General features: G+C 44.8%; 1 protein-coding gene and 2 long non-coding RNA genes across 9 annotated transcripts in view; 2 read left to right on the top strand and 1 right to left on the bottom strand.

Moving 5' to 3' along the window:
* Positions 1-6,593: 6,593 nt before the first annotated feature.
* LOC108349463 (uncharacterized) lies at positions 6,594-10,633 on the bottom strand. Its single transcript, XR_015648203.1, has 3 exons — positions 10,252-10,633; positions 8,533-8,821; positions 6,594-8,175 (listed from the first exon to the last, which is right to left on the bottom strand). It is a non-coding gene; the product is annotated as an uncharacterized LOC108349463 (long non-coding RNA).
* Myof (myoferlin) overlaps positions 10,541-18,722 on the top strand; it is a 148,396-nt gene continuing 140,214 nt past the window's right edge. For 6 of the 7 annotated variants that reach the window (XR_015628477.1, XR_015628479.1, XR_015628476.1 and 3 more), the window contains exon 1: positions 10,549-10,714. Coding sequence is in view for 3 of the 7 variants with exons in the window: in XM_087564788.1 (XP_087420914.1) it covers positions 10,627-10,714 (88 nt within the window). In the remaining 4 variants the exon portion in view is untranslated. 7 annotated transcript variants of the gene reach the window in all.
* On the top strand, positions 12,358-17,439 carry LOC148007901 (uncharacterized). The gene is made up of 2 exons (XR_015648204.1): positions 12,358-16,105; positions 16,222-17,439. It is a non-coding gene; the product is annotated as an uncharacterized LOC148007901 (long non-coding RNA).

The raw sequence follows: 18,722 nt of genomic DNA, 5'->3' as shown, positions 1-18,722 counted from the left end.
GAATCCCGCGGCTGCAGGCGGGACACGTCACTGCCGGCTTGGCGAAGGGCGGGTTCTGCAATCTGAGAGAAGGCCGGAGAGGGCGGGGCCTGCAATCTGAGAGAAGACAGGAGAGGGCGGGGCCTGCAATCTGAGAGAAAGAGTCGGGACCTGGAATCTAAGGATGGAGGAGAGAGGGAGGGCCTAGGAGCCTGAGGGCGGGGCAGAGGCGGAGTCTAGAACCAGAGGAGGGGCGGAGCAAGGTCTGGAACCGGACGGCAGGCGGGGCGAAGACCCCCTAGGGAATGAGAGGGAGGGGCTTGAAACTAGCGGGTAGGCGGAGTAGGGGCAGAGCGGGAAATGTAAGGGCGAGCAAGACGTAAAGCCGAAAAAGGGCGAGAACTCGGCCTGGCCGGGTCTGAGAAGGACCATGTGGACATAGAGGGTGTGTGTGGAATCGTGGTGTGAAAGGAGGCGGGTGTGATGGTGTGGATGGGGGTGTGCCGGCGTGTGGGTGTGGTAGGGGCGGAGCCAAGGACAGATTCGGACACCCAGTGCAATCCCGGCCTGCTTGCTTTTCTCTGTGGGTTCGGACCCTACTGTTCTCCATAGGACTAGCTCTGTGACAGTCGCCTGGGACTGACTGGTCTGTGTTCTTTGGGAACCAATTTCTCTCTGTGAGATGGAACCCCTCTACTCCTTGAGTACTGAATTCCACAAGGAAGCACAGCCTTCTAGTCTTCCGGGTGGACCACTCATTTACCCTGTCAAACTCAGGGGCGGGGCAATGAGGAACGCGGTAGAGCCGAGCTGATAAACTCCCAGTTTGAAAACTGAGATTGTGAGCCCGGGCGGCTCTAGATTGCTGCCCTACAGGCAGATGTGTCTTTATCGGCCACGTCAGGGTCTTGGTTAGCGTCTTGAGAACTTTATTGTTCGCTTAGGGTGCGTCTTTCTTAGACCTAGCCTAGCCTACGTATGCCAAACATTTACAACGACAAAAACAAAAAAAAAAAAACAAAAAAACAAAACAAAACAAAAAAAAAAAAAAAACCTCAGTAGCAAAGCATCCTAGGAAGGTTATGTATATAGTTTAAGGGTTAAACTCCCGAATGCCTCTTTTATTAGATGAGTGACCTTGAGAAAAACATTTAACTTCCTGGAGCCTCAGTTTCCCGATCTAGACGAGGATGCAGATAACCATCTCATACTCTTACGGTTTAGCAATGTTGTTAGGCACTGTTAAATAAAAGACGGCACACCCATTTGTTACCGAATCTAGTGGATGAGAAACCATGTAAGGAATTTCAGTTTGTCTTTTTTTAAAGCAGGAAGATGGCAATCCAAGAAACTCGAATTCTCCAGTCACAAGGGGTTCTGCTTCCTCCGGCCTGATGTATGAACCGAGAGTCAGAGGGAGAAAAGAATGGACTTATTAACCACAAGGTGGCACGCTAGAAGGCAGCAGGCAGGCTTTTGCCTTTCAATGTCCATCTTGCCCTTTTGCCCTGTCTTTCAAGGGAAGGTATGTGGTCCCCAAACAGGTGGAGCCCTCGGTGACCCAGTGCTCCGAAGAGCGGCCTGTTCTGGTGTGCTGGGTATGAACACCTTACCTTCTTTTTTTTTTTTTTTCTTTTTTTCTTTTTCTTTTTTTTTTTTTTTTTTTTTTGGAGCTGGGGACCGAACCCAGGGCCTTGTGCTTGCTAGGCAAGCGCTCTACCACTGAGCCAAATCCCCAACCCCCTTACCTTCTTTACGTAGAGCCACGAGGTGTTCAGTTCAACACTTCTGTATTGACTAAACTTAAAATGTCTGGTTATAGCTGTGGTCAGCTTTTCTGGTAAACACCCACTCCAGCAAACTGACCTCTCATAGCCTGAGACGACAGGGGAGTTCAGGGAAGGAGTAGGGTGTGTTTCTAGCTAATTTCAGTGAGCAGGTGAATTTCATCGGCAGCTAATTCTGGAGAGTGCAGTATGGAATAAACAGTGATGGGGATATTGTGTATGCTTTTATTTCCAGGAAACGGTTTTGGTTTTCTTCTTATCTGTGTGTCAAAGTGTCGTATGGGAAGGATTAGGGCTGAGAGAAGGTTTGTCAAAATGAAGTCAGGATGCCCTAGAGAGCATCGGAGGCTGCTTCTAGGAATTTGGCAGGAATTTGACACAGGGCTAGGACTAGGAAGTAGGCTCCTGAATAGAGGTGAGGAATGTGTTCTTTGTATCTTGATGGGTCTTGTTAAGACTCTTAATACAGTAATCATGGGACCTTTATGCTTTGTTTCTTACCTACTCTGTTTATGCCTTAGGATTGGGCTTTGCATGTACCTAAAATGGTATAAAAGCAGACTGGAAAAAAAAATAAACACACTTCAGCCTCAGTATTGGCTGGAGTCATGTTATAGTGTTGCCTAATTGTCTTTTTCTTTAAACCCTCCCTCCCTCCCTTGAGAACTCATTGACTGTCTGAGCTGGCTTGGTCAGGATGTGAATATTCATCGTCCAAATTCTATATATGAGGCAGAATTGGAATCAAGTAGGGGGATCCTGGATGCGCGCGCGCGCGCGCGCACACACACACACACACACATACACACAGAGGGTGTCGGCTTTAAATAGTAGAGCATAGAGGAAGAATAGGGAAGGGATGGTGGAGGTACCCTGTGGACTGACTGACACCTAGTACTAGGTCTGTGGGACCAGACACTGCAGTTCTATATCTGCCCTCCAGGACCACGGTTCTGTTGGAAGCTGTGATGAATAGCGACTACTGAGAGAGAGAGGAATGGCCAGGAGGTTTGGTTAGTTTTGTAAAGGCTGATGTTGGATCTAGACATCAGTGTTTGTTCTTTATAGACAGGCACTGCCAGTCGTGAAGCTTCAAGCTGCTAACTGTTTCTATAGCATCTCAAGGTGACCTCCTTCTCCAGGTGATCCTGACAGTTTACTCAGGGATATTCTAAGGTCAGGATTCAAGACTCATCTTTATTCACGTAAGGAGAAAAAATGGGACAGGCAGCAGAGTGAGTCTTTATCTTAGCAGGAGAGCTCATTTTCTTCCCAATTGGAAAATGTTTTTAGGAAACAGTGTCAATGATTTTAGACTTACTAATTAGAAACCAGGAGGCTGATGTGATTTGAAGGGTTGTAGCTTCCAAGAAGCCCTTCATGAGTCCACAGGGCCCTGCCTGCAACACAGATCTGCATGTCTACCAGAACATTCTGCCATGACTGAGAACTTCCTCCGTTCTGTCCAATATGGCAGCACTGGACACATCTGGCTGATGACTGCTTCAAGTGTGGCGGCTGTGAGTGAGAAACTGAGCTTTAAATTGTACTTAATTTTGTTTTAGAACTGACAGCTAATTCTGTTATTACAAAATAAAATGTAAGTATATTTGAGAAACTTGGGTATAGGAGCTGCTGAGAGGGTTCATTGAGTAAAGGCTCGGGCTACCAAGTCTGACTACCTGAGTTCGATTCTCAGGATCCACATGGTGGAAAAATGTACTGACTCCATAAGTTGTCCCTTAAAACACACACACACAGGGGTTGGAGATTTAGCTCAGTGGTAGAGCGCTTGCCTAGCAAGCGCAAGGCCCTGGGTTCGGTCCCCAGCTCTGAAAAAAAGAAAAAAGAAAAAAAAACCCACACACACACACACACACACACACACACACACACACACACACACAGGGTTTACAGGTTACTAAGTATTTAACTAAAATGTAGATGGACCATTAGCGTCATAATCAGGCACACACACACACACACACACACACACACTCACACTCACACACATACTCACACACTCCACACTCACATACTCATACATACTCACATACTCCTCTCTCTCTCTCTCTCTCTCTCCCCCCCCTACACACACACACACACACACACACACGCACACACACACTGAATAAATGTAATTTAAAAGGCATACACATGTCTTTTGGGTTGTAAATACTCTAAGATCTAAATATAGATCAAATACTTCTGATGAAGACTTTGTGTTCAAGTTGAGATACACAGCAGATTTTAAAGACTTAGTATAAAAAGAGAATAGGAAGGACTGTGCTAATATGTTTGTGTCCTTACATATTTAAAAAAACCATAATATTCTGGATTGACTAGCTAAAATAAAACATAGAAATCAGTCTTGCCTGGTGGGCTTATGTTTTAGTGTGACTACTGTGTGACTACTAGGAAATCCAAAATGGCGAGCAAGTGTGACTCAGCACTGGTGTGCATGTAATAAAGGATCTTTATTGCAGGGTGCCGCCCCCAGGTTTATTTTTACAATATTGGTTGGGGTATAGCTCAATGATAAAGCACCTACCTAACATGCATTAGGCCGTGGGTTTGATCCCCAGGAGGAAAAAGATAGAAGGGGTGAAGGAGGAAAAGAGATTCTTTTTAGATTGTATGTGTGTGTGTGTGTGTGTGTGTGTGTGTGTGTGTGTGTACACGTCTGTGCTTGTGTGCACATGTATCCATGAACACAGAGGGGCAAACTCAGGTGCTTTTCCTCAGGAGCCACCCACTTTGTGTTTTCTGGGGATTTAAACTTAGGCTAGGCTGGCAGGCCAGTGAACCCCAGGGATGGTCCTGCTCTATCTTCCCAGAGCAACACTGGGATTGCAAGTGCATGTCACCATGCCTGGTTCTTTTATATAGGTTCCAGGGACCAAACTCAGATCCTTATACATTCAGAGCAAGCACTTTACAGAGTGTGCCATCTCCCAAGTTCCTGGTTAATACTCTCCATGGTCATGCCTATCAGATATTTAGCTTCCCCAAGTATCCTGAATAGTGACAACAGAGCCAAATGTTCTGAGATAATTTGTCTCCCCCTGACTCCCCTGACTTCTGTGTAGACTCGGTCACTGCCAAGCACATCTTCACAGAAATAAAAAAATTTAAATACTATTTACAGTGGGTTCATCTTTTTCATGGATTTCATACTCACGGATTCAACCGATTATAGAATAAAAAAATATTTGAACAAAGAAAAAAACTTGTGTTGAAAATATACAGACTTTCTTCGCTGTCAGCACAATGATATTAGCCTCACTGTAGGTATTATAAGCAATCTAGAGGTGACTTAGCAGAGGCTGTGTATAATTTACATGCAGATACTGTTTGACTTCATTTAAGTATGAAATGCTCAAGCAATGACCATGCGTGGATGTAACTGCGGTGGAATATAGAACTAATCTCTCACATATACCGATGGGCAACTGCATGAAGTTACTTAAAAATATTACTCAACTGTGCAAAGATAACGAACAGTATTTGAATAAAAAAATGCATTTTAGTTGCCAACTGAAATCATTTCCGTATAAATATATCATCAAACAGGTCTTAAAATAGGCCATGCATGGATGGTCTTAAGTAACACATTCCTAAGAAGCTGAGACACGAATTGAAATCAGATATTGTAAATCTATCTTCACCTTCTCTGGCTGAATTCTCTTTAATGTCCCTACTATTTTGTTCTTCATATCTGTAATTTCCCCCCAATTTTCTTCTATCACTCTCTATCTTATTTGAGATGGGACCCCTCTGAAGCAAGAACTACTTTGGCTGGACTGGATGGTCCCAGGTATCTGCTTGTCTCTGCCCCAATATGCCAAGTGCTGGGTGACAATAGTGTTTGCCACCTGTATTAATGAGAGTTCTCCAAGGAACAGGACTGCTTAGATGGATATGCTCAATGGCTGTCTTCTGACAGAAAGGCTGAGAATTCAGAGCTGTTCAGTCCATGAGATTGGATGTCTCAGCTGTCCCAATCTGGTCCTGGAGTCCTGGGAAACTCCAAGAGAGCTGTTGGTCTTCAGTCATTTTGGAACCCCAACGAAATAGGTTCTAATTCTAGTGACCACTATTGCCTGCTTGTACTAGGAAGCAAGTGACATTCAGGCACGAAGACCTTGTGAGCTGAGGGTACCCAGGTATCTTAGTCGGGATTTCCATTGCTGCGAAGAGACACCATGACATTGGCAACTCTTATAAAGGAAAGCATTTAATTGGGGCTGGCTTCCAGTTCAGATGTTTAGTCCATTAGCATCTTGACGGGAGGCATGGCAGCATCCAGGCAGACTTGGTAGCTGAGAGTTCTACATCCCGATAATCAGGCAGCCGGAAGACAGAAAGATACTGGGTCTAGCATGAGCATCTGAAATCTCAAAGCCCATCCCTAGAGACTACTTCCTCTAACAAGGCCACACCTACTCCAATAAAGCCACACCTCCTAATAGCACCACTCCCTATGAGCCTAGGGGGTACATTTTCATTCAAAACCACCACACCAGGGAAACAAAAGTGCCATATTAAATTTCTGTGATGTCACAACAAGTCACTGCAAACTGAGTGACTCAAAACAGCAGAAAACCGTTCTCTCACAGTACTGGAGGCTGGAGGTCTAGAACCAAGGTCAAGGTTGTTTATTCTGCCAGCTCAGCTCCCCTTTCTCTCCCGCTTTCCCTGGGTTTAGTGATGTCTGACAATCCTTCCGTTCTTTGTTTTGGAGATACGTCATTACAACTGTTCCTCTTTTCATATAGCATCTTGAACATGGTCTAGGTACAAATCTTCTTATAAAGACACTAGTCATATTGGACGTAGGGACCATTTAATCCATTAGAACCTTGTCTTGATACGGTTTCAACTGGAAAGACCCTGTTTACAAATAAGGTAAGATTCATAGGTTCCAGGTTGAATTTGGGGAACATTCTTCATCTAGTATGCACATCTGGGCGTGCATCTTAGTAACATCAAGGATATGTATTTTAGGGTGCGTGGGCAAAGACAAAGCACATTGTGATATGTTCTAAGAGAGGGCCTAAGACAAGTCCTGGGTTTGAACCTCACACAGAGGCATATATATATCTATATATATATACATATATATATGCGCACCTCACGCGCACATACACACACTCACACACATACACTCACACTCACACACACACTCACACACACTCACACTCACACACACACTCACACACACATACTCACACACACATACTCACACACACACACACACACACACACACACACACCCTAATTTGTATTAGTTATACTTAATGAATTCATTCGTACATCATTACTACCCGAAGTCCAGAGTTTCCCTTAGGACTTGCTCTTGATGTATGTGCTATGGGTTTGGACAAGTACATACAGACAAGTATGGGCCATGATAACATCATAGAGAATACTGTAGTCCCACTGTCCTCAAAGTCCTCTGTGCTCTGCCTGTTCACTGCTTCCCTTCTCCCCTCTTAACTCCTGGAAATCATTGGTCTTTTCGCTCTCCCATCAGTTTGCCTTTTGCAGAAGGTTCTACCTTTGGAATCATGAAGCATGTAGCCTTTTCAGATTGGCTTCTTTCACTTAGCAATATTTAAGTTTCCTTCGTGTCTTTCCATGGCTCGATAGCTTGTATGTTTTTAGCCCTGCACAGTCTGGATGTGTCACAGTTCATTCATCAATTAATTCAGGACTTTTATTAGGGAGTGTTTTAGGGGGAGAAGGTTTTCTCAAAGCTGAGGCTTTTATCCAGGTGATCAAGCCATTTTGTGCTTGTATCAGTGACAAAAATATGTCAATTATGATGAAATATCCAGTGTCTTAGTTAGGATGTTTGCTGCTGTGATAAAACACCACGACCGAAATGCACCCTGGGGAGAAGAGTGTGTTTCTCCTACACTTCCAGGTACCAGTTCATCACTGAGGGATGAGCTGCAGAAGTCATTCTCACCAGCACCCGCTCTGGAAATGGGAGGCTCTTCTTAGAGTCCTCATCTTTCCTTGGGTTCCATGTTCCGTGCCTGGCTACTGCAAGGGAAGTACCTGGGCCACCCTGGATAGAACGCTCGTTTGCACCCAACTTTTCTTCTCTGCGATGCTGTTTCCTAAGAATGCTGTTGTGGCTCTGTGTGCATTCTCTGGCTGCCACGACAGCCTGGAGGCTTATCGTGATTGTTCCTCCTATCTGACTCCTGAGAATTATGCATCACCCCCTATGATTGGTTTTTCTGGGGTTCTGTCATCCTCTCTGGTATTAGTCCTGTTCTGTACCAGAATATGCTGTTTGTTTTTTGTCACACAAAGGAAATAGGACATTTTCATGACTGGTGATGGATGTGGAAGGACCCAGGTCACTGTGGGTGGTACCATCTCTGGACTGATGGTCCTGGAAGAAATAAAAAGCAAGCTGAGGAAGCCAGTATCACCCCTCCATGACCTCTCATCAGTGTCTGCCCAGACTCCCCAGTATGATGAGTAAGACGAAATGAACCCTTCCCTCCACACATTGCTTTTGGTCATGTGCTTCATCACACCAATAGAAACTTTAAGACACAGAATCTCTATCTTTAGCCCTGGCCTTCAGAAAAGTGAAGTTCTGGGGATGAGAATTCCTCTCTACCAGTGTGTCTTGATGCCTTTGGAAATGATGTGTTCTCCAAGACGTCATAGGTATCTTACTGGACTTTGTTGGTACTCTAAACTATCATGCCCATTTGGGGGGGGGTGTCTATTTTCACTTTACCTTCCTCTGCTTGCCAGAGAATTCAGGGTTTTCCTCCTAACTTGAAGTGGGCAATTGTTGTTATAACACAAGTAGAAGACATCTTGTAACGCATCCACCTCATGTCCAAAGGCCACTTGACATGTGAAACTCAGCGCCGTGTCCTTGAGATTGTCCACATCTATAACCTCATATCCAGGTGTGTGTTATGGAGTATTCCTTGAAGCAGCACTTTGAAAGCCAGTCTCCTGTGCCCGACGCAGCCATTCTACTCAGTAACTCTCAGTAACTGCAGGTGAATGCACTGGGTCTGCATGAGAGAGAAGCTTCATCAGCCAACCAAGATGGAGGAAGACTTCAGGAAGCCTGACTCTTCCTTGATGGGCCAATTGCTGCTGATAGATTGGAGGAGAGGAGGAGTCATTGCCTTTAGTTGTGTACATGCTGGGGACTGTACGAGTCTTTAATGGGAAGTCCTAATTATGTGGTCCCATATGGGGCTCTGAATAAGCTAGATTGATCACTGTGGGGTTCTGGGTAAGCTAGATGGGTCACAAACTAAAAGTCATAAATGTAGGGAAGGGGAGAGGAAGAACGGATGAGAGTTTGAAAGGGGATATGAAAGGGCTGGGAAGAACCTCCAGATGCATTATTTACATGTATGGACCTATCAAAGAACTAACAGTAAAGAAAAATCAAAGTGATTTTCATGGTGGACAAAAATGTCTGTCGTATGTAGAGTATACCCTGGGATTGAAGTGTGACATCCTCTGTCTTGATGAGGAGGGCTATTAAGTGTTCACATTTATGATCAATCATTTTTAGAGAAACAACCTGTTTCACAGTAAAAAGAAGGAAAATCAGTCGAATTAACCAAAAATAATGCTTTCCAAATTCCACCTAGACTCTCTGGGCACACTAAACATAATTCTGTATATAACTCCTTACTCTGTATAAGGATTTGAGAAACTTACTGAGATAAAGTTTAGTCTCACTTTCCCGATACAGTTAACTCTTTGCTTCTGGTTGGTTGTATGACAGAAAGCAAAAAAGAGATTCTGTGTTTCCCCAGCCTGATTTGACCATTCTGAAACACAATAATCTGAATTACTGGTTTACACTAACAGTAAGACTATGAAAATCATGAAACTATAGCAAGATGTGTGAGATATTCTTCATGCTTCCTGCCAGGCCCCATAGGACTTGCCTCTTACAACACATTTTATAAATATTTTCACAAATAAGGGCACAGAAGGAGAGAGTGGGTAAGGTGGTGAGGGTAGTTCAAAGTGGCAAAGGACTCCTCATATGCTCTAACCATCAGGCTGCATAGCCTGCTTCATTCTCTTTAAGCAGACAATGCGTTTTCAAGAACAGTGGACAGCCCCTTCTCCATTTCCATTGAAGATTGTTATCCATCTGTAGTCTAGGGAAGCCAGGATCCTCCTTTTGAAGGGTTCCCGTGTCAAATCCGTTGGGAAAGCAAAGAACCAAGGACAGTAAATCTAACCCAGTACCTGGCTATGAACTCAACTATTCCTGTAATATACAGTAGGGGACGCCTCTTGGCAGCTTTTTAAAAATCTTTAGAGTTGCTGAGGGGGGCGTGTCCAACAGCACGAGAAAAAAAAAAAAAAAGGCAAAAGTAAAAAATTAAAACCCGACCGCATAGTTTTAAAACTCCACGAGACTCTGTCAAACAGGTCAAGAGGGGGTAGAACGACAGCAGTTAGGTCTCACCAGTTACTGCTAAAAGGTAACAAACATCTCTGTGGTTTTCCTGAACCGCCCGCAGTTCGTCCCAAATCCACCGCGGTTTCATTGGCTGCACAAAACTTCTTTTCGCCGCGGTGTCCTTTTTCAGGTCCACACTTTTCTGAATTCGCAAGCCGCGCCTGCGGCCCTGCGTGGACTCTCGGAGTATGGCTATTCGTTTACACTTGGCTTTCAGCAAATAATCCTGCAGAGGCCCACCCCACCCCGGCCGGAGAAACCCTCCCCCTGCTCGAAGAAGCCCTCCCCCAGCTGGGAGACATCCTCCTCCCAGGGCGGAGGGCCCAGCGCCAGCACCGCGTCTAGTCCGCTCTTGGCTGCAACTTGCTTTCTCCAAGAGCCATGCTTCGAGTGATTGTGGAATCTGCTACTAACATCCCTAAAACGAAATTTGGGAAACCGGATCCTATCGTTTCTGTCATTTTTAAGGGTAAGGCGACGTTTTCTTTTTTTTCCTGAAACCCTTTTCTGGAAGGCTAGACGTCTGGATCTCGTCCCAGTCAGCTCTTGGCATCTGGAGAAGCCAAGCCCCTCTCTGCTCCCCTGGCGGTCCCTGGTTTACCTGGGCAGGTCACTGCCACTCACGACTGAGGGAATTTAACTTTCCCTAGGGCTTAGAGACTCACTGAAAGATCTGACGGTCTGACGTTTCTGTAAACGCTCGGGGAACCTCTATTGCTACTCCCTTGATTTCAAGTATGAAGGTCTTTGTCGATTCAAAGTCAGTGTCCATAGTGGGTGCGTTTTCCTAAAACCTCTCCCGGTGAGAAATGAGAAACGGAGCAAGAGGAGCAATTCATTAATTGCCGGAGGCACCATTACACTGTTAACCAGCTTGATGCTGCTTTTACTGTCATTTGGGCTTTGGGTATGAAGGTACTCTCTCTGGTGTTCTGAATCTCCAGGAGTTGGGGTGTTCGGATATGCTCGGTGACTTTGGGATTGCCCACCCTGAAGGAGCTCTGAAGCACGTCTGCAGCTTGGGAGTCTGGCTCTACAGGACTGGATAACCTTGGGCAAATGACATCATCATTCCTCTGTGTCTCCTCGTTCCTCTGCAAAACAAGGGGGAAGGTTTAGACTGGCTGGTCTTTAAAAGGCCTCTTGAAATTCCAAGCAGATTATCTATGACACTAGCTGTGAGTGCAGTGGAAGGGAGCGGTGGTGGAGGGGATCAGCAGCTGTTAACATAGGATTCCCCCTCCGCCCTAGTGGAACAGGTGGCCTGGCTTGGGTTGGAGGGCTGGGATAAACGTGGACCTGGGGCTTCATGTCTTTTCCCTTTGGTCGCTGTCGGTCGTGGCAAGATTGCTAGCTCACTTCGTGGGGGCACCGTGCTGAACTGGAGCTTTCGACAGGCAGGCGTTTCCTTACCACACCTTGGCACATTTCCTGCCAAACCCAGGAATTTGACTACTTCTCCCTCGCAAGTACTGTGTAGTTCATCCCTTTCTCCACTCTTGTGTCCATTTCTGAAAATCTCTATTTCTGTTCTCAAATCTATTCTTCCGAGGGCGAGCAAGCAAAGGAAAGACACACGAAACTCAAAGCTGCTAAAGGGCTGTTCAGTTAGAAAGAGAAAAGGGGAGGAAGGAAAGGAAGGAGGGAAGGAGGGCGGGAGGAAGGGAGGGAGGGAGGGAGGGAAGATGAAAAGAAAAGACCTAGAAAACAAAATTCAAATTCTTACTGGACAGTGTGGTTTGCAGTTTTGACTCTAGGTTATGAGGAATCGTATTAAATTTATTGGCATGTGGTATATTTTAAAAACCTAACTTAAAGCAGTTTCACAATACTGACATAGCATGGAGAAACTGCACCTTTCATCATTGTAAAAAGGTGCTAGGACTGAGAAGTCACGTGTAGGGCCAATTGAACAGATTATGAAATAATCTTGAATTAACAGTGTTTAAAATCTAATTTATTATCCAGGAATAATATGCAATAATTGAATTTTTTTAAGTGAGTAACAATATGTTGATGAATGAAAACACGCCATTGAAAGGGGGAAAACTTCAGGTAAACTGGCAAATGTGGTCTAGCCAAACAGCCACAGTTCTGGTTCCCTTTGGTTGTACAGACTGAGTGGTTCATTCATTCATTCATTCATTCATTCATTCATTCATCTATCTGGCACAAGGAAGATCATTGAACCCAGTGTGGGAACATTTAAACTCTGGCAAGCATTTCTTTTGGGTGGGGTCTCCACATATTTTGGCCCTGGGGATCAAACCTAGCGCACACTCTACCTTGAGCACACTTTACTACTGAGCCATCTCTGTCCTGCACATCTGGACACTAGTCAGCATTACCTAAATAACTAATAGCCTTGCATGTCCTTTCTCTAACCAGTCAGGTCTCGGCTCCCTTAGCTGTGGCAAGTAGCAGAATACTGTCTTTGTGGCTTTAAGATGCTTCGACTTTCTAGTACCAGACTCAGATCGTTTGTGAGGTCTGAAAGCCATGGTCTTAGCAGGTATGGGACAGGCAGTCATGGACATGAGTTCTTTTCCTGCCTTCCTTTTTTCCCCCAGCACTCTGAAAACCCTGGAGGCAGTAAATCCTCCCAGTGCCTAATTTTGACCACTATGTAAAATTAAGTTGGATTAAGTCCTGATAGAACTAGGGATCTTATATCGTGGCATCAATGTTCATAAATGAGCAAGAGTGGAAAATAGCTTGGCCCACCTCCTGGGATGACGGGAGCCATGGCTGATCGAAGGGGGACATGGGGGTGATGACGCTCGCATGGGTACTGTGAGGCTCTGTCTGTCCATCAGCCTTCTATCTCTGTGACAAGGACAGAGAGAATCACCCAGAACAGAGGACATTGCTTTTGTTTGGCTCAGGGCTTTGGAGGTCCAGTCTATAAGTGAGCAGATCTATTGCTTTTCAGCCTCGAGGGGAGGAGGGGTGTGGGGCACCTTCTGGCAGAGCAATCTTGTCCACATCAAGGCCATAAAGAGGGAAAGAATGAGGTAGGGGACAAAGGCACACCCCAATTATCTAACTCCTCCTACAAGTCCCCACCTCTTAAAGGTTCCACTGTAGGCTGGAGACCATGCCCTTCACTGCTGGGACTTTGAGGGCCCCATCTCTGACTCCAACTGGTACAGAGCTGACCCAAGTCCTTTGTATAGCCTTGGGCTGGCTGTGGAGTTGTTGCTCCCGGCCTCGTGTGAACTGGAAAGACTGGCTGTGCTTCTTTGGCCGAGATGTAGGTATTCAGGAGTGGATTATGAAGGCAGCAGAGCTTATGTCTTTTTCTGCTTCTTGGGTTCCACGAACCGGTTCTGAACTTTAAGCCAGCCTGCCTGACAGCTACTGGTGGCCGACTACCTCAAGCTCCTTGTAGAAACCCAGAGGGTGCAGCTGGGTTCAGCAGGAATAGACTGTACAGGCCTCCGAACCTCTCAACTCCCCGACCTAACCATTGATGTCAAAGCTCGAGTGTTTAAAATGCTTGCTACCAAGCCTGGTTGGTAACCTGAGTTCAGTCCCTGGAACCCACATGGGGAGAGAGAACATGCTTCTGTAACTTGTCCCCTAACTACCCCCAATACACGCACACACACACACACACACACACACACAGAGAGAGAGAGAGAGAGAGAGAGAGAAGCACAAACAATAAAAGAAAAAAATAAAATCTCATTTAATTTTCATTAGTATAATACCTTGATTCTTTGAATGACAGCAAGATAAAGTAAACCAAAGCACACTGTAGAAGGGATTACGCAACTGAAAAGTGACAATCCTTACTCCAGCCCTTCCTGCTATGTTGGCAGTCTTGCTGGGAGCCATTGATCTAATCAGTTTTATTTGAGGCAGGGGCTCATGTAGCCCAGGAGGATGGTCAAATCCATAGCTCATCTGAGGATGAGTTTGAACCTCTGACCCTCCTCATTCTCCAGTTCTCCATATCCTGAGTGCTGGCACTTGCTATCAAGCCTGGCGTATTGATCTGAACAGTGTTAGGTTTAAATCTCTTATAGCTTCTTGCTGTAGACACACAAGTTGCTCCAGTCTTGTGAGCGTGTGAGTTTCTGAAGGGCTGGTGCTGTGGGGATTTTTTGGTTTGTTTGTTGGCCTGTAGCCTTTTAAAGGTCATTTTGCTAGCTGGATATTACCATATATTTTCCTTTTCCTCTCTGATTCATCCCTCGTTTCTGTGTGAAAGAAGTCTCTTGAAAAGGTTAGTGGAGAGAAACCTTTCTTGTATAATCATACTCTGGAGTACCTTTACTGTGTGGCAGTGTTTTATTCATAGGGCAACATGGCGACCACAACAGCAGGTTTCCTATTCTGCCCTTGTGATAGGATCACTTTGCACCCAAGCTTCCTGTCTTATTGCCACTTGCAGATCTGTTCCTTGTGGGATGTCTGCTGCTACTGTCCAGATGTCCACTGGGTAATTATTGTGTTAGAATATAGTTTTCTATATTATTCTCATTTCTCTGGAACATGTTTTATTTAGTGTGCAAGCCTAGACATTTGGGGTGCCTCTTCCAATTAGCACATCTAACTTTAAAGTCTTTTCGGTTCTTTTGTTTTATTTATGTGTTTGGTTGGCATGTGTGCTGGGGACGGTGGTGGGGTCAGGGCAACTTGTAGGAAGTATTTCTCTCCTTTGGTCCTGTGGATCCCGGTCTTGGTAGTGAAAGGCCTTTGCCCTCTGGGCTCCACACACATATTTCTTACCAAGAACCACTTTATTGTTTGAAAATACTATTCGAGACTTTAAAAAAAACTTGCAAATGAAACATCACACACCCAAATTAACCAGATACGAAGTCTATGTGTGCCTCTCCATCAACTTTACTGCTAGATACAACAGCCAGGCAAATAGTTTCATAATAATAATATAAATAAATAAAAACAATGATGAACCAAAAAATCAAATAAGTCAAAAGTAACTACTATCTGAAATTTGTAACTTGATTTTATTTTCAATTCGGGGTATTAATATAGTGTGTTTATGTGTGCGTGCATGTGTCTTGTGTTGTGTGTGTATGTGATTTTCAGCTACAATTTTCTATTTTGTTTGTAAGTATAATTTATTTTTAAGTAGCACAGTAATAGATTATGTATATGAGGTAAAGTGCAGCTGCACCCTAACCCCAACCCTAACCCTAACCCTAACCCTAGCCCTAACCCTAACCCTAACCCTAACCCTAGCCCTAACCCTAACCCTAACCCTAACCCTAACCCTAACCCTAGCCCTAGCCCTAATCCTAACATGTCTGCTCTCCCAGAACTCAGGAAATAGAGTTAGGAAGATTGCAAGTTTGAATTTAATTCAAAACCAGCTTGGGGAACATAGTAAGTGTGTGTGTGTGTGTGTGTGTGTGTGTGTGTGTGTGTGTGTGTGTGTAAAACGATCAGATTAAGGCAATTTGGCATAATTACCATCTCAAGATTTTGTAGTTCCTTGTGTGAGAAACATTCAAAATCCTGAGATATTTCCTTCCTTCCTTTTCCTTTTTTCTTTTTGTGTATATGCATCAGCTTGTGTGCGATGTATGTACGTGTGTACAATGTCCATGCCAGTGGTACACATGTATGGAGTCCAAGGTCAGTGCCTTGAATGGCACTTCTCATCTTCCACCTTGTATAAGGCAGGTCTCTTGTTTGTAGGTGGCCCACAAGTTTCTGGGGATTCTCTTGTCTCTTCTGTAAGAGAGTTGCAATTATAGGATCATACTGTGTCCAGCTTTCTATAGGCTTTGGAGATTCGAACTCAGGTCCTTGCCTTTGCTCAGCAAGCACTTTACCCACTTAGCTATCCCCCTACTGTGCAGAGATAAATTTTAAAAGAACCGTTGTTTTGATAAGCTTTTTTTTTTTTTTTTTTTTTGGTTCTTTTTTTCGGAGCTGGGGACCGAACCCAGGGCCTTGCGCTTCCTAGGTAAGCGCTCTACCACTGAGCTAAATCCCCAGCCCTTTTGATAAGCTTTAAGAAGCTGTGAGATTCCACTAAGAATGATGGAAGCTCTCATAGGGCTCATTCATTGTAGTCTAAGACGGTGAGCTACCCATTTAGAACCTTGACCTACCTATGGTATGTTGTAGAGTCTAGACGATTCTTTGCAGGCATTGATGGTCATGGAACTTGGGTATTTCAATAGAATCATATTATTATAGTGGCAAATACTCCGGAAAGCAAAACTGTTTAATCTACTGAGTCATTCTCCTCACTTCCGGGAGAAAAGGGCTTGGAGGCTGACTCTTGAAGGATGGTGGCCCCACCCTGCCGAAGCATGGGGACTGTACATTTCCCAAAGGCACATTCTTTGGCTCTCAGTCATTTACAAAACCACAGTTGCTTTTAGCAATTAATTGGCGTGTCCTGTTTTTCCTTCCCTCCTCCACATAGCTCACCCATATGCTCTCAGTCAGGACACTGGTACTTTCCTGGCTTCTTTTCTGACCATTGGTTTCTCTCTGCCCCTGTCCAAGTAGCATGTTCATGCCTTCTCCAACATCTGACACATTGTCGGATGTTAGATATGTGTTTTCAGTGTTGGCCATAGAAAGAGATGGTAGGAGGTGAGAGACATCTTGGAGTAATGAAGCCTCTGCTTGTTTGAAGGGGGCCACAGCGAGTGGTCCATGTTCCAGTGCTCAGGAAGAATTACACTTAAAATTCTTTCAAGTGCCCGGTGGGTAGATCTAGGAAAAGGAATTACTACTCCTCACATTCCCTATACTGAACTGAGCGTAACTGGTTCGTAGCACCTGTTATCCAGATAAATTGATGTGTTTGCATTCTTATACCTGAAAAGAACTACGAGAGAGAAGCTTCTGGCCTTCATGCTGAAGACTTATATGTGGAACATGCACCGGTCTGTAGCACAGACACGACCCAGCACACTGTGGCATGACAACAGTCTCCTTACTCACGGCAAGCTTCCGGCAAACTTCCGTCGAACAGCTGTTCTGTTGAACAGGGCTGTACTTTGAGCACAATTCTCACTCAGAAAATAGCTGTGGGACAGCTGTCACCTTAAGCCTTTATCACCTGATTTCTAATTGGCTAACGAAGAGCATAGGCCCTGGGCTTTAGAGCCAGCCATGCCTGAGGAATTCTGATTGCCACGTCCTGTTTCCTAATTGCTTATGAACAAATAAAATCTTCAGTTTCAGTGTTTTAAATAATACCCAGTGTTGGTTAGTTTCTTTCAACTTGGCACAACTAGAGCCACCTGGGAAGAAGGTGACTCCTCAATTGAGGAGTTACCCGCATGAAATTGGTCTGCAGGCAAGGCTGGGGGGGGGCATTTTCTTGATTAATGATTGATATGGAAGGGCCTGGTCCACTGTGGGTGGTGCCATTCCAGGGCAGACGGTCCTGAGTTGTATTAAAAAGCAAGCCAAGCAGGAATGGTGAACAAATCAGTAATTAGTGTTCCTTCATGGTCTCTGCTTCAGTTCTCATCTCCAGGTTCCAGCCTTGGCTTCTCCTTATGGTCATTTGTGAACAGAGCATGTAAGATAAATATAGTTTTTCCTCTCCCAAGGTGCTTTTAGTCCTGGTGTTTTATCACAGCAACAGAAAAGCAAAGTAGGCTGACCTCTCCTATGTTGCAGGGTGGCTTGTGGATCAGGTGGAAATGCAGAAGGCCTTGCACATAGGAATTCTAAATTTCCTCTCCTGTTTGATCTGTCGCTTTTATGGTGTTGTACAGGGCACCAGTGTCAGGAGCCATGGTGAAAAACGTACTGAACACAAAATGTACTGTTCTTCTAGTCCTCGGAATGAGATAAATGAAATCCAAGCTTGTATCTCATTGGAAGCATAGGGGAAGTTGTAATTTATGAGTAAAAAGAGGCCAGATTTGGTGGCATATGCCTGTAATCCCAGACCTGAGAAAAACATGTAAGAGTATCACCACAAGTTCAAGGCCAGCCTGGTCTATAGCTAGTTCTAGACCAGGCATATACAGGAAGACCTTGTCTCAAAAATTAAACCAAGCAAGCAAGAAGAGTAAATAGAAGAATGGAAGCTTTGAGAGGAAGATGTTAATATTTAATTTGGTCTTAAAGGATATCTGAAGATGGGATTAGGAGGAAGTAGCTGGACATGGTTTACATTTGGGTCATCTTAACACCTAGGAGGCTGAGACAGGAGGATCACAAGTTTAAGGCCTGACTGGGCTGCATAGTGAGATCCTGTGAAAGGAAAAAAGGAAGGGAGGGATAGAGGGAGGAAGGAAAGGAGGGATGGAGGAAGAAGATATTCCAGACTTTGAAACCATCACAAAGGACGCGAGAATTGTGGGTTTATGTGGTGAGATTAACAAGAGTCGTATGGTTAGGAAATTGTGATTCACTGGTAACTACGGGGGAGCCTCTCTGGGAACGGCATCAGCAGTAGTCAGGGAGATTACTTAGGTTTATTGATTGAGTCAATTGCTCCACAGGACAGAGGCAGCTCCTTC

Source organism: Rattus norvegicus, chromosome 1 (assembly GCF_021556685.1).
Source record: "Rattus norvegicus strain SHRSP/BbbUtx chromosome 1, alternate assembly SHRSP_T2T, whole genome shotgun sequence".
Classification (NCBI taxonomy): Eukaryota; Metazoa; Chordata; class Mammalia; order Rodentia; family Muridae; genus Rattus; species Rattus norvegicus.
Note: the sequence above shows the minus strand (reverse complement) of the source record. Positions and strands in the feature narration are given on the sequence as shown.